Raw genomic sequence first — 13,627 nt, 5'->3', positions numbered from 1 at the left:
GAGAAAGACAAAAACTGTATGATCTCACTTACATGTGGAATCTAAAAAACAAAATGAAAATAGACTCATAGATACAGAGAACAGGGGAGGGGGGTAGAAGCAAAATAGGTGAAGGGAATTAAGAGGTACAAACCTCCAGTTGTAAAATAAATAAGCCATGCGGATGTAATATATAGCATAAAGAATATGGTCAATAATAGTTTAATAACTTTGTATGGGGACAGATGGTTACTAGACTTATCATGGTGATCATTTCATAATGTAGTACAACTGAAACATAATATTGTAATATATTTCAATTTTAAAAGTTAAAAAATAATAAAGATGCAAGGTGGGCTTGGAGATGAGGGAGGAAGCAGACAGAATAAATAATGATGTGAGGAGTCAAAAGTCCACTCTAAGTAGAGTTTTGACTGGAAAGGGAGACGGTGAAAAAGGAAAGAGGATGCAGGAGGTGGGCCAGACAAGAGGGCTTGAGGGTAGCACTAAAGCAGTCTTCCTGACTGGGAAACTCTTCTTTATAACAGCATTTAAGGTGGGAGTGGTAGGTGGCTATTTAGGTGTCCCCTTCCCAGAGAATGGCCCTGAATGGCAGATAAATGGTTGAACATTTCCTGGAAATGAGATGAGTGACAGCCAGGAAAGGAAGCAGTAGCTTTGTACCTTTAAGAGGAGGTAAGGCAAGATGAAGGAAAGAGGCTTCCCTGGTGGCACAGTGGTTGAAAATCCGCCTGCCAATGCAGGGGACACAGGTTCGAGCCCTGGTCCAGGAAGATCCCACATGCCGCGGGGCAACTAAGCCCGTGCGCCACTGCTGAGCCTGCGCTCTAGAGACCGCGAGCCACAACTACTGAGCCTGCGCGCCTAGAGCCCGTGTTCCACAAGAGAAGTCACTGTAGTGAGAAGCCCGCGCACCGCAACGAAGAGTAGGCCCCGCTCGCCACAACTAGAGAAAGCCCATGAGCCGTTAACGAAGACCCAATGCAGCCAAAAGTAAATAAATAATTTTAAATTAAAAAAAAAAAGATGAAGTTAAGAGCTTTTCTCTCCCATCATCAATTCAACTTACAGATCTAGTTTGGATCAATTTGTGGCAATAGTAACCAAAGCCACCTCTATGGCAAATCCCAAAACAAAATATGTACTATTTCCATTTTACAGATAAAATAGCTTTTGAGAAATTAATTGTCCAAGGTGTCACAGGTATAAAGGGACTGAATCAAGCTTGTTTCTCTCAACTTTTCTTTTTTTTTTTGGTTTATTATTATGATAAAGTTCAAACATACACAAAAGTAGAAAAACGACAACCCCTCTTGTACCTGGCTACAATGGATCAGTCATACCCCAAACTACTCTCTTCCTTCTTCTCACTGTTTTAAAGTTAATCTCAGACATATTTCACCCCTAAGTACCTCAGTATATATCGCTAAAGCATAAAAAAAAAAACAACTAATTCCTTTAACATGTCTAAAATTTAGTAAGTCCCTAAATACCAAATATCCCTATTTGATTTTTTTCTTTACAGTTGATTTTTTCAAATCAAGATCCAAACAAGGTCCACGCACTGCTCTTGGTTGGTATCTTCCTCATGTTTCACTTGATAAGTACTCATACCTGTTTTTTTTCTCCTTGCAATTTATTTGAAGAAACTGGCTGCTGGTTTCTGGAACTGTCCCATATTCTAGATTTTGCTGATGGCATCCCCATGAACTATGCTTTGAACCTGGTTCCCTTAAGACTTCAAAGCCAAAACTCTCCCCACAAGGCCACTCTGTCTTTACAATAATGTGAGGACTTACTATCTGCCAGGCTCTTTTTATATATATTATTCCTAACACCTCACAAGGTATTTATTTATTTATTTATATTTAAGATGTAACCCACCCTCAGAGAGCAGGCCCCCAGTGACAAAGCTAGATGATGGAGCCAGTATTACAAGTCCAGTCAGCCTGACTCCACAGCCCATTTTCCCCATGCCAGGTGGTAGCTATCACTGCATTAGGGAACTGGCAATCTCGGTGTACAAAAGCAAGTGGATGGCAAGCTAGTATTAACAGATAGCTATTCCCGACATAATCATCCATTCCTTCCGAAAAAACAACAGGAAAGAAATTAGACCAGCCAACTATGGGAGGAGGAGCCAATGTAATGGCTAGTCTTTATTGAAAGAAGAAACTTTACATCACATTTTGAGTGAGTTAGTGCAGGGGATCAGTGGGCCAGCTGGTGGGGCACCAGCTTGTAATGGGTTCCACAGCTAGGGCATCGCTGGGCCTCGCCTTTGTGCAGCCAGAACCAGATGACAGCACTGTTGTCTTCTTCACCTGAAATAAAAAAGGTGGCTGAAGGCCATCCAGCCTAGAAGAGGGGACTTTCAACGTTAACCTCTTTTCCTCAGACACCTCTGAGACACAGAGTTATGGCTGACATCTTAAGAGATCAGTTCAAGCTCTCTCCCCATTTTTCAGATGAAGAAACTGAGGCCAAGTTTACCTGTGAGTAAGCTGATCTCTTATCAGAGTCACCATAGGTTCTCACAGTTCCCTGCCTACGTAGAACCCCAAAGCTGGGTCCATCCTGGTATGTACCCCTAGTGACTAACATGGTGTGTGGCAAAGAGAAAGTACAATAAATATTTTCTAGATGAATACTCCTTCATGCTGCCTCTCCAATGAGCCAGTATTACTGATGTTCCAGGCCTCTTTACGGTTAAGGATGACCTACTCGGGCAGAGAGGCCTGATGGCCAAGACCCTTAGAACAACTTATTTACACACACATCTTCTTTATACACCTACACTCACACACAACAACAGATGTGAAGCAGCTGATAGACATCCTATATATTAAACAAATATTAAACAAATGGATAAGAAAATAGTGGTGAGGTACTTACAGATGCAGCCCACTATCCGCTTATTGGTGATGGAGGGGACTAAATTAGGGTCTTCCTTGGTACCTGAGGCTGCCTTTGGGGCGAGCATATTGTACGGGTCCTGAAAAACAAATGAAGGGTCCATTATGCCAAATGACCCCTACCCTCTAGGGGCTAGCAGTACTGTTCCCACAAGCCAGGTTTCCTGGTTGGAAAGCTCCCAGAGAGGAGGCCGCTCTGACTCCACCCAAGGCCATGAGCTCCCGAGAAGACACAAGGTTCTCCTCACCAGTCCCTTGCGTGCAGCCAGCATGACCTCCCTCTCCAGCCCAGTGGCCTGCTCATCATCAGTAGGAACACCGCCTAAAGGAAAATACGTGAATTACGATGTCGCCTGAAATGATCAAGAAGGAAAATGCACATACGGGCATCTTTGCATACTTTTAGTGGGTCCATAGGCTCCTAGAGGCTACCCATACCCACTGTCCCCTAAGGACCAGAGTCACGATACGCAAAAGTGGTACACGGGGTGATCCTTTCTTCCTTCGACCATGGAAGCCCATTTTTTGGCACATTTTTTCTAAAACCAGATCAACCAGAGTCCTAGTGGAGTGCATCGGCCTTGAGGCGGGCGCAGGCCTCAAGGGCGGCTTAGCCCCTCCACGTCCCGGATGCAACCCCTGCCCACCAAGGTCACCCGGCGTCTCCGTTTAGGATTTTTTCGCAGAGGGGTCAGTATGGTGGTCAGTAGCAGCGGCGGCCGAGAACAACGGGGAGACGCCCGCGGAGTCTGAGGTTCTCGGGTCCGTTGGGGCGGTCACTGGGGCCCGGAGGAGCTGAACGGCCTCAACTCCCCGCTCCTTGCTGCCTTAACACCACCCCGGGAGGGCAACGGCGCGGGTTCCCGGCGCTCCCGGCAGGCCAAGTACCTCCAGACGCCAAAGAGCGCACCACGGAGACTCCACTTGGACCGCGGGCCCTCAGGGCCTGCGCGGCCACGGCTCCAGCTCCGCGGAGTAACCTTGAAGCCATCACGCCAGCTACAAACACCAGCACTTCCGGGAGCAGGCGCCGGAGGCAGAAGGGACTTCCGGGGGAGGGCTTCTTTCCCCTCCGTGCCCACCTTCCACTTCCTTCCGGCCTGGAGCCCGCCCCACTCACCTGACTCTGCCGGGGGGCGGGGCCGCGGGAAAGGCTGCGCATGCGTAGTTCTGCTTCATTGCGTCCGCCGTGCAGCCGGGTAGGCGTGGAGGCGGTCAGGGTCTCAACTGTAGGCTTTTGGCGGCCCTGCCGTTTACTAACGCTGGGATTGGGTGCAACTCGTTTTGCGTCTGTGGGGCTCAGGGTCCTCGTCCGTGGAACGGGTCAACCACACTGGAGTTCCTGTGCTTCTTGCATGATCGTTGTGCTCAGGCAGCGTGGAGGCAGCAGCTGATGGAAGACGTGAAGCCAGTGCCTGTCAGGATACTTGCTGCACACCAAACTGTCCAGATTTACGAGTGGACTCCCAAAGGCCACTGTGTTAATTGTGATGCATGCTGTTCTCCTTGCAGTGTGTGAGCCACTGCAAACTTGTGGCCCAGCCTACAAGAACTTGGGCAGGACCTGCCCGCAGTCCTAGCATCAGTTTCCTGTTACGGTGGTTTTGAGGTGATGAGGTCCAGGCCTGAAGCGAGGCTGGGGAGGGGGAGAAAGGTAGGGCCAGATTGTGGGCCCCTCCCAGTACCAAAGACCTTGGTGATGTGGGGTAAAGGGGTGGCTACTGGGAGGCTGTTAACTCAGAAGAGGTTAAGGGCGGGGAAGCAGGAAGCGGAGTTGATAATGGAAAATGGAGTCCCAGAACGTACTGGGACCGGAGTTCTGCGTTTAAAACTGAAAACATCTTCCGTAGCTCCCCCATTGCCCACAAGCTAAGATGTGCAAATTTCTTAGGGTGGGCTTTGTAAACACTGCCTGCCATGGGCTCCTAGGCCCTAGTTCCCATTGTCAGTATAGCCCTGTCACAGTCTGGCTGCATGCAGTATCGGTTTCCCTACCGGATAGAAAACCCCTTCAGAGCAGGAATTATGCTCTATTCACCTTTGAATTCTCAGTGCCTTGCAGAGGCCCAGCATATAATAGGATCAAGTAAATTTTAGTAAATTTATTTTTTGGAGAGAGTATACAGAATCAGTTTTGTAGGGCTTCTCCTGGCCCAATGAAGTCAATTTGAGGTCAATTGGGGAGGGTTGAAGTCCCAGGTGTTCCCACCTGTCCCGTGGGGGTTATATTTTCAAAAGGACCTGGTGAAGCATTTCTTCACATGAGCACAGCTGGTCTTCGTGGGTGCCCCTCCATCAAGAAAAAAAAAAAATCATCTCTAAGGCCAAAGATGTCTTGATCCTCTTTAAAGGTGTGTTTTGCTTTGAATGGCTTCTGCTGTTATTCCCTTCTTCCTTACCTCCACTGCACCCCTTCCAAATTAAATTGGAAAAAGTTTCCCTTAAGTCCTAGGAATGTTCCCCAAGAATCTATAGTTGATTTGTACCTATGGTTAGATGTTTAATGCTGGGGAGAAAAGAAGCATTGGTCTGGAAAATAGGTGTTCTGGGCTGGAACCCCACCAGCCAACTCAGCAAGTCAGTTTTTGTTTTGGCCACCATTTCCTCATCAGTAAAACTATGATTAGACTAGATTAGTATCTCCCAAAGTATGTCGCATGGACTCCTGGTCTCCGGATATGCTCTCAGTAAAAAGGACTTGGTCAAGATAGGGAAGTTCTGGATTTGATAACAACCTTTTGGAGATGAAGACACTAGCATGTTAAAGACTGATGAGGACTGCATCAGAGAATGCTGTTTAATTTTCCCATCATAATTGAGCAAGCACTGTTTGCCAAGAAACACCTGCTAACCCAACTCTCAGCAGACCAGGGAGAAATTCTGTTCTAATGTGTTATGGTTCCCTCCTGCCTGACCATAAGATGGTTTATTCCAGGCTATAAAATGAAAATAGAGTTGAGGCTTGTTTCTCCCTCTCACAGTAGGCTTGCCTAATCATAGGATGTTTTTTGCAGGTCTTTGTTCAGCTCACAAAAGCCCTAGGATTATTCAGTCCAAGCTGGTGAGCTCCAGTGTCGGGGCCAGGCTCCAGGGCAGCCCCACAGGTCCCGTCCCTGGCTTCCTCGAGCTCTCACCACCCTCCGCTTACACCCCTGCCCTCAGATGTCTCCTTGAGAAACAGATTGGCTTGGGGAACGGCCTCCCACTCCTTCCTACTCCATCGTCTTTGCCAAAACAATAAACTTTTACTGAGTATTATTTTTTACTTTTATAGGATAATTCCTATAGTGGTCAAAATAAACACTCATTGTAATAAGTCAAACAACATGTATGTTTAAGGAAAAAGTTGATTGTTGACAGTTTCATGTTTATCCTTTTTTTTCCTTTTTTCTATGCCGGGGTTTCTCAAGTTTAGTGCTATTGACATTTTGGACTGGAAAATTACTTGCAGGGTGTTGGGGGGGGAGGTGCTTTCCTGTGTGCATTGCAGGATGTTCAGCATCTGTGCCATTAGCACTCCCCAGTGGTGACAACCAAAAATGTCTTCAGCCATTACCGTATGTCCCCTGGAGGGCAAAATTGCCCCTGATTGAGGATCACTACTCCATTCTCCTACAGTCATATTCAAACAAATACGCATATTGTGATGTTTCTTAAAAATATACAGAAATGTAAATGAATAGAAAATAGAAAAATATATCACTATTATACAAATCATGAGTAAATTTCTTTTTCACTTAAAAAATATGTTGTGGGCATCACAAATCAATACATAGAGATCTGACTCATTTTATGTAATTGCTGCATAATATTCCCTACTATGAAAGTACTACCTATGAATTTACCCAACCATTTTCCTCTTGATGAGTATTCAGATGGTTTCTAGTTTTTTGCCTCTCAATGCTGCGATGCACATCTGCAGTACATATAGCCTTATATTCTGGAGTCTTCATTTATGAGGAATAGGGTCAAAGGATGCGTACATCAAATATAACAATAAATTCTGCCCCAAAAAATTTTTTATTGCAATATATAATATAAAAATTAGTGCAAAAATTTCTGTACAGGATAAGAACAAATCTATGAGCCTTCCAACCGGGTCAAGAGAGCTTTTTTTTTTTTCGTGGCCACACCGTGTGGTATGTGGTGCGCCCCCTGCAATGGAAGGGTGGAGTCTTAACCACTGGACTGCCAGGGAAGTCCCCAAGAGTCAAGAGAGTTTTGATAGTGTCTGTAAAGCTTTTTTTTTTTTAAAGGAAGCTCTGAAGAAAATACGGCAAAATATTAATAATTTAAAAATCTACATTGTCATTAAAAAAAAAAAAAATTCTGCCAGACTGTTTTCCCAAAAGTTTGAAGCAGTTCATTCTCCCACCAGCAGGGCATGTGAGTGCCGGTTCCCACCTCCACATGTGAGTGTTACCCACCTTTTGCCAAGTCTGCCCACTGATGGATGGAAAATGAGATGCTGTTGGAGTTTGTATTTAAGTTCCCTGAACTCTAAGGCAGCTGAACTTCATTTTATAAGTTTATTGATTATTTGCATTTCCTCGGCTGTGAACTGCTGGCCTCAGTTTCATTTCTTTAAAATGGGCATACCACCTACCTCTGGAGCTGTTTTGAGAACTAAACGAGTTAACACAAGTGCTCAGAACCATGCCTAACACATTGTAAGCGCTCAGTTAATGCTGACTTAAAAACTATCTATTCAAAACTACCATATGACCCAGCAATTCCACTCCTGAGTATATAACAGAAAAAAACAAAAACACTAATTTGAAAAGATACATGCACCGCAATGTTCATAGCAGCATTATTTATAATTGCCAAAATATGGAAGCAGCCTAAGTGTCCATCAACAGATGAATGGATAGAGAAGATGTGATATATATAGATAGATAGATAGGTACACACACACATACATACAACGGAATATGACTCAGCCATAAAAAAGAAGGAAATTTTGCCACTTGCAGCAACATGGATGGACTTGGAGGGCATTATGCTAAGTGAAACAAGTCAGACAGACTGTATGATATCACTTACATGTGGAATCTAAAAAAATACAACAAACTAGTGAATATAACAAAAAAGAAGCAGACTCACAGATATAGAGAACAAACTAGTGCTTACCAGTGGGGTGGGGGAAGGAGGGAGGGGCAAGATAGGGGGAGGGGATTAAGAGGTACAAACTATTATGTTTTTATATAATAACATGTAAGGATATATTGTACAACATGGGGACTACAGCCAATATTTTATAATAACTATAAATGGAGTATAACCTTTAAAAATTGTGAATCACTGTATTGTACACCTGTAACTTATAAAATATTGTACAGCAACTATACTTCAATAAAAAAAATTTAAATCATTAATGAGTATTTTTTTAAAAACTGTCTATTCAGTACATTCATAGTTGCTCATATTTACCTAAAGGAACTCTGGAAGGATACACAGGAAACCAGTACAAGTAGTTACCTCTGTGTCCATGTTGGGTGGGGGAGGGAACTGGGCCCCTGAGGATGGGGTGGAGCGAGACTGTTCCCTGCAGGCCTCTTATACCATTTGGGGGTCTTGTTTTAACTGTGTGAATGTATTATCTATTCAGAAATGAAATAAACATTTTTAAAATTGGCTATTCATATTATTTTGGGAGATTGTTTAATTGATTTGCAGAGACTCAATGTTAGGGAAGTTACATCAATTCCTTTCCATGGGCCAAGGCTGGTCACTATTCAAGAGTGAATCAAATGTGGCTGCTGCCTTGAATCTATCACGAGAAATTGGAAGGGGGGAGGTTGTTCTTCACTTGGGCCAAGTTCACACCAGCTTGAAGGAATGGGGTCAAAAAAAGGACTTAATCTGCATTTCTGTTGCCAGAAAGAGCAGCTCTGACTGGATCACAGAGGCCCCACCTCTTACAAAAGCAGATGTAGGACCAGTTTTTAATTATAACAAGGGGTGAGGGAGACAGTTGCCGCGTGAGGCCTGGCCCCACCCGGCAGCGTTCAGGGACAGCTCGGCGCCCCGGCGCCCCCTAGCGGGGGCTGAGGATCATGTGACACGGGGGCTGAACCTCTGGCAGGCTGCTGGGGGCCAGAACCCTTCTGGTGGAAAAGCCAGGTCAGAACAAACTGAATGTTTTTGTGCAGATGCTGCAAATCCAAAATGGGTCACCTGGCGCCGTGTCAGCGTGGGGCCTGGCCGGGGCTGGGGCTCAGAGGGATCCGAGGGTGCTTCTTATTTACAGTGTGTGTGTGTGTGTGTGTGTGTGTGTGTGTGTGTGTGTGTGAAATGAAAGCAGTCTGGTGAACCAAGGGGCAGTACAGGACACCTCACACAGGAGAAAGGTGAATTGCCGCCCTTCCTCCTCCTCCCAGGACCCTTCTCTCGCCCACTGATCCCCCTGCCCAGCCCCGTAGAGCTCTGTTTATTCTTTCAGGGAGGAACCTGAGCCCCACCTGGGAAGTCCTAGTATTCCTCTCTTCCTCTACATCCACCTCTTCTTGCCTCTCCTTCCCCCTCCTTCCCCCTCCCTCTGGGCCAAGATCTGTTGTTCCCAAGTCAGTTGGGGCCCCACTGCACTGCATGAAAAAGGTTAGAAGAGGACTGTTTGCAGAGGGTGCACAGGGTTTAGGGAGCCCCAGGGGATGGTGAGGACCAGGGACGGCCATGGTGGGATGCTCTGACCACCTGGGCCAGGCGGTGTTGGCACTTGGTGACCACTGTAGCAGCAGGAGGCGCTGTGCCGGGGCCAGGGCCTGGCAGGGGTGGGGAGGGCCCCTGCTTCCCCAACCTCTCTCTCCTCCCACCCTCCTCTCTGCCTGGCTGGCAACCAGAGGGCAAGGGAGTCCCTGGATGTGGGCCATGAAGGTTAGTGCCCCCCAAGCAGAGAGAGCGGGGAGAGGGGTGGAGGGTGGACCTGGGGGACCAGGCAGGGAGTGACCAGCATGATTCTCCGCCTGGGACAATCCCTGCTCAGATGGCTCAACCACACTGTCACCGACATTTTCAGCTCCTTGCTCCCTTGCCCACTGATCTCAACACTAAATTTACCCAACCATGTTTTTTCTGCTTTCCTGCTTCCAAGGTGGCTAGCACTGCTGGAGAACGTCACACACTATGACAGGCTCGTGACTGTTGCCCTTGGCTGCGCCATTGTTATTGGGAGCTTGGCAGTTCTTTTGCTCGCTGTTCTTTCTTTCTTTCTTTCTCTTTATTTATTTATTTTTGGCTGTGTTGGGTCTTTGTTGCTGCGCGCGGGCTTTCTCTAGTTGCGATGCGCGGGCTTCTCATTGCCGTGGCTTCTTTTGCCATGGAGCATGGTGCTCTAGGCACGCGGGCTTCAGCAGTTGTGGCAAGTAGGCTCAGTAGTTGTGGCTCGCAGGCTCTAGAGCGCAGGCTCAGTAGTTGTGGCGCACGGGCTTAGTTGCTCCGCGGCATGTGGGATCTTCCCGGACTGGGGCTCGAACCCGTGTCCCCTCCATTGGCAGGCGGATTCTTAACCACTGCGCCACCAGGGAAGCCCTTGCTCACCGTTCCTAAGCCCTAGCCCTACCCACTTGTAGTTTACTCAGGCTCCCTTCCCTCCTCTTCCTCTTCGACCCTCCTCTTCCCCTCCCTTCCTTCCTTCTCTCTGGTCTTGGAGGAACTGGGTCGCCCCTCCCCAGGGCTGCTCCTTCACCTGCCGGGCTCTTCCTCCTCTCCCTGCATCAGGCACCTTCTCTTGGCCTTCAAGCATGCTGAGACATGAGTCTTTCCTCCGCACAGCACCTCTCTGTCCTCAATCTGTCTTCTCGTTCCAGACTTCTTGCAAGAGTTGATCCCTCCCTGAGTCTACATCTTCAGCAACCACTTACACGTGGTCTCACCCAGCCGGCCTTCTGACCACACTGTGCCCTGAAATTCTGTCCTCCTATTTGCCAACCCCCAGACTCCTTTTACAACCTCGTTTTCTTAGATACCTTCCCAATGTTAACCGCCTCCTCCTTGCCTCCTCCAAACTAAACTTCATCGACCTTGCCTTTCAGCATCTCTTCTTGGGTCTTCTCCCTCTGCTGCAGGCTGGATCTCAGCTGCCATTTCCTTCACTCAAGCCCCACCAGAGCCCTCTTCCCGCTCCCAGCCCACTCTCTCCAACTAAGCTGCCCAACCCCTTCTGCACCTCGTGGTTCTTTAGGGACTGCAGAATCAAGTTATCCAAACTCACCATCTTTCCCCTCCAAGCGTCCTCCACCTCTTCCCTGCTTACAAACCTTCCGTGACTCCCCCTCTCCCAGAGAATGAAGCCCAAATACCCTGACAAGTCTTTAAATCCTGCCTCTGCTGCCCTTGCCCTTGGCTTTCCAACCACAACTTATTCTTTGCTGTTTTACCAAAGGCCTCTCTGCTTTTTCCCTTTAGGGATTTTAGGACCAGTCCTGACACCTGCCTCCCAGGGTGGAGAGTTCTTTGTTCCCCCATTGTGTTTTCTCATAGCACTTTAGACAAATCTAAGGAGCTGGGTTTGAATCCAGTGTCTTCTTTATTAGCTCTGTGACCTTGGCCAAGTAGCTTAATCTCTCTGAACCGCTGTAAAATGGTAACCTGTAACCTCAGTCCAGAAATAACCCTACACATTAATGGTCAATTGATTTTCAACAAGGGTGCAAAGACAATGGGGGAAAGAATAGTTTTTTCCACAAATAGGAAATGTCCAGAATAGGCAAATTCGTAGAGACAGAAAGTAGATTAGTGGTTGCCAGGAGCTGGGGGAAAAGGGGAATGGGAGTGATTGCTAATGGGTACTGATTTTTCTTTTGAGAATGTTCTGGAATTAGTGATAATGATTGCCAAACCTAGTGCATATACTAGAAACCACTGAATTGTACACTTTAAAAGGATGACTTATGGTATATGAATTATACCTCAATTTTTAGAAATCAAGCACAAAAAAAAAAGAAAGAAAGGTCCACTTCACAGGGTAGTTGTGAGGGTCAAATGAGGCAACATATGGGAAGTGGCTGTGTTGCCTTTGATGCTGAGAGAGTGGCTGTGTATCCACCTTTCTCTCCCACTAGAGTATGAGCTCCCCCTGGGCAGGACCTGCTGGACCACATTCATCTTGTTCCTCTCCTTATCCAAGTACCTAGCATGGAGTCCAGCATGTAGTAAGTATTCAACAAATCCCAGTTGTCTCCATAAAAGACAGCTATACTGCTTTTGTTTTTTAAATTTTTAAATTTTATTTATTTATTTATTTTGGTGGGTGCTGTGGTGTGCGGCTTGCGGGATTTTAATTCCCTGACCAGGTCTGGAATCGAATCTTGACACCGCCCCCTTCTGTCCGTGTGCCTTTGGCAAGTGGCCCTTTCCCCCGGGGCCTTGGTGTCCTCATCTGTAAAATGGACACCATCGTGCCCGGATGAGGATTCAGCGATTTACTGAATTTACTGAGGGTCAGCGTGGGGAGGCAAGCCGTTGCTGGCGGCAGCCAGGGCTGGTGCGGGGAGCGCGCCTGCAAAGCCGCCTGCACCCTCGCGGGGGCGCGCACGTGGTGCGCACGTGGATGGAGCTGCGCATGCGGCCCGGAGGCTGGGCGGGCAGGGAGCAGCGGTCACGGAAGCTGTGACTAGAGGTCAGTGGCCTGCTGAGGTCGACCTTGAGGCGCGGAGAGGCTCCCGCGGCCCAGGAGGTAGGGACCCGCGCCTTTCCCCGGCCGGGCCGCCGGTCCCCCGTCCTCCACCCCCACTATCCTGGAGGCCTGTGCCCGCTCCCTTTCCCCGCTAGCCGGCCCTGTCCCCTGCCACCCTCCCGGGCCTCCTGAGCCCTGCCCTGACCCCCCTTCGTGGCGAGGGCTCCCAGTGCCGGCCTCCTCCCGAAACTCAGGGGGTAGGCTGGCCAGCTCCGTTTTACAGGTGAGGAAACTGAGGCTGAAGATCCTCGAGAGGCGCATGGTGGCCACACAGTAACTTCCCACCGGGACTCTGGTCGGTCCCAAGCCCCGTGTCGGTCAGCTCTCCTCCCGTCTTGCACTTTCATGGATTTCTTTGTTCCACGTGTGCATTTGCGTTTGACTCTGATCTGAGCACAGGGATGGCCCCGAAGAAGACAAGCCAGGCCCTCCTCTCCCCGGGTGGCACAGTCACCAAGGCATGGTTCGCTTTGTTGGAGTGGAGATTTCTTCAAGCTAATTTGGAATTGGTTTGTGTTTTGATTGATTTGGTGATTTGTTGTTGTTTGCGCGTTTGTTTTTCATGTTCCCCAGGGCACAAAGGGTCACTGTCGGTTTCCTTTCCAGAAAGGCTGTCTGTTCCCAGCCCCTGCCCAGTCTGATGGATGTGTGGTTTATGATACTGGAGACTGTTTGGCTTTTCTTTGTGGATAAAACTCATCTCATTTCATCTTTCAAATTGTGAGCTGAGTCCTTGCTGACCAGAGCCTCTGCCCTCACTAACATTCCTGAGCTATTAAATATTTGTTTAAAGGGACAGACATAAAGCATGGTGTTAGGAATACGGCATCTTGAAGAAATGGTCTTCATAAAAGCACAATAGTTGTAATATTCTGAGTTAATCTTGGATCTTAATGTATCAAGGCTCAAAGCACTATGGAGTCCGTAATTATTTGGCCTGGTGGTCACACTTTAAGACAGATTATTTTATTTTTCTTGTAGCCTGGAAAGTAGAAGAACAAAAAAGTGAAGTGATGTGTTGAAATCAAATGTGAGA

At 47.6% G+C, this 13,627-nt stretch overlaps 2 protein-coding genes across 2 annotated transcripts in view; one reads left to right on the top strand and one right to left on the bottom strand.

Moving 5' to 3' along the window:
• Nucleotides 1–2,126: 2,126 nt before the first annotated feature.
• On the bottom strand, nt 2,127–3,956 carry COX5B (cytochrome c oxidase subunit 5B). The gene is made up of 4 exons (XM_068564514.1): nt 3,804–3,956; nt 3,164–3,237; nt 2,896–2,995; nt 2,127–2,324 (listed from the first exon to the last, which is right to left on the bottom strand). Exons 1-4 carry the CDS (start codon nt 3,904–3,906, stop codon nt 2,212–2,214), a joined length of 390 nt encoding a protein of 129 aa, XP_068420615.1. The 5' UTR covers nt 3,907–3,956; the 3' UTR covers nt 2,127–2,211.
• An 8,365-nt stretch (nt 3,957–12,321) lies between these two features.
• FAM178B (family with sequence similarity 178 member B) overlaps nt 12,322–13,627 on the top strand; it is a 99,740-nt gene continuing 98,434 nt past the window's right edge. Inside the window, 2 exon segments of the mRNA XM_068564177.1 lie at nt 12,322–12,495; nt 12,687–12,788. Of these exon segments, the coding sequence (XP_068420278.1) occupies nt 12,322–12,495; nt 12,687–12,788 (276 nt within the window).

The sequence above is a fragment of the Eschrichtius robustus genome, chromosome 15, assembly GCF_028021215.1.
Source record: "Eschrichtius robustus isolate mEscRob2 chromosome 15, mEscRob2.pri, whole genome shotgun sequence".
NCBI lineage: Eukaryota > Metazoa > Chordata > Mammalia > Artiodactyla > Eschrichtiidae > Eschrichtius > Eschrichtius robustus.
This window is presented reverse-complemented; position numbering and strand designations above follow the sequence as displayed.

Coding starts and splice junctions, on each gene's coding strand:
- COX5B (XM_068564514.1), bottom strand. CDS start 3,906: ATGGCTTCAAGGTTACTCCGCGGAGCTGGAGCCGTGGCCGCGCAGGCC. Junction 3,238..3,803: donor GCGCTCTTTGGCGTCTGGAG/GTACTTGGCCTG, acceptor ATTTTCCTTTAG/GCGGTGTTCCTACTGATGAT. Junction 2,325..2,895: donor GCGGATAGTGGGCTGCATCT/GTAAGTACCTCA, acceptor TTTTTATTTCAG/GTGAAGAAGACAACAGTGCT.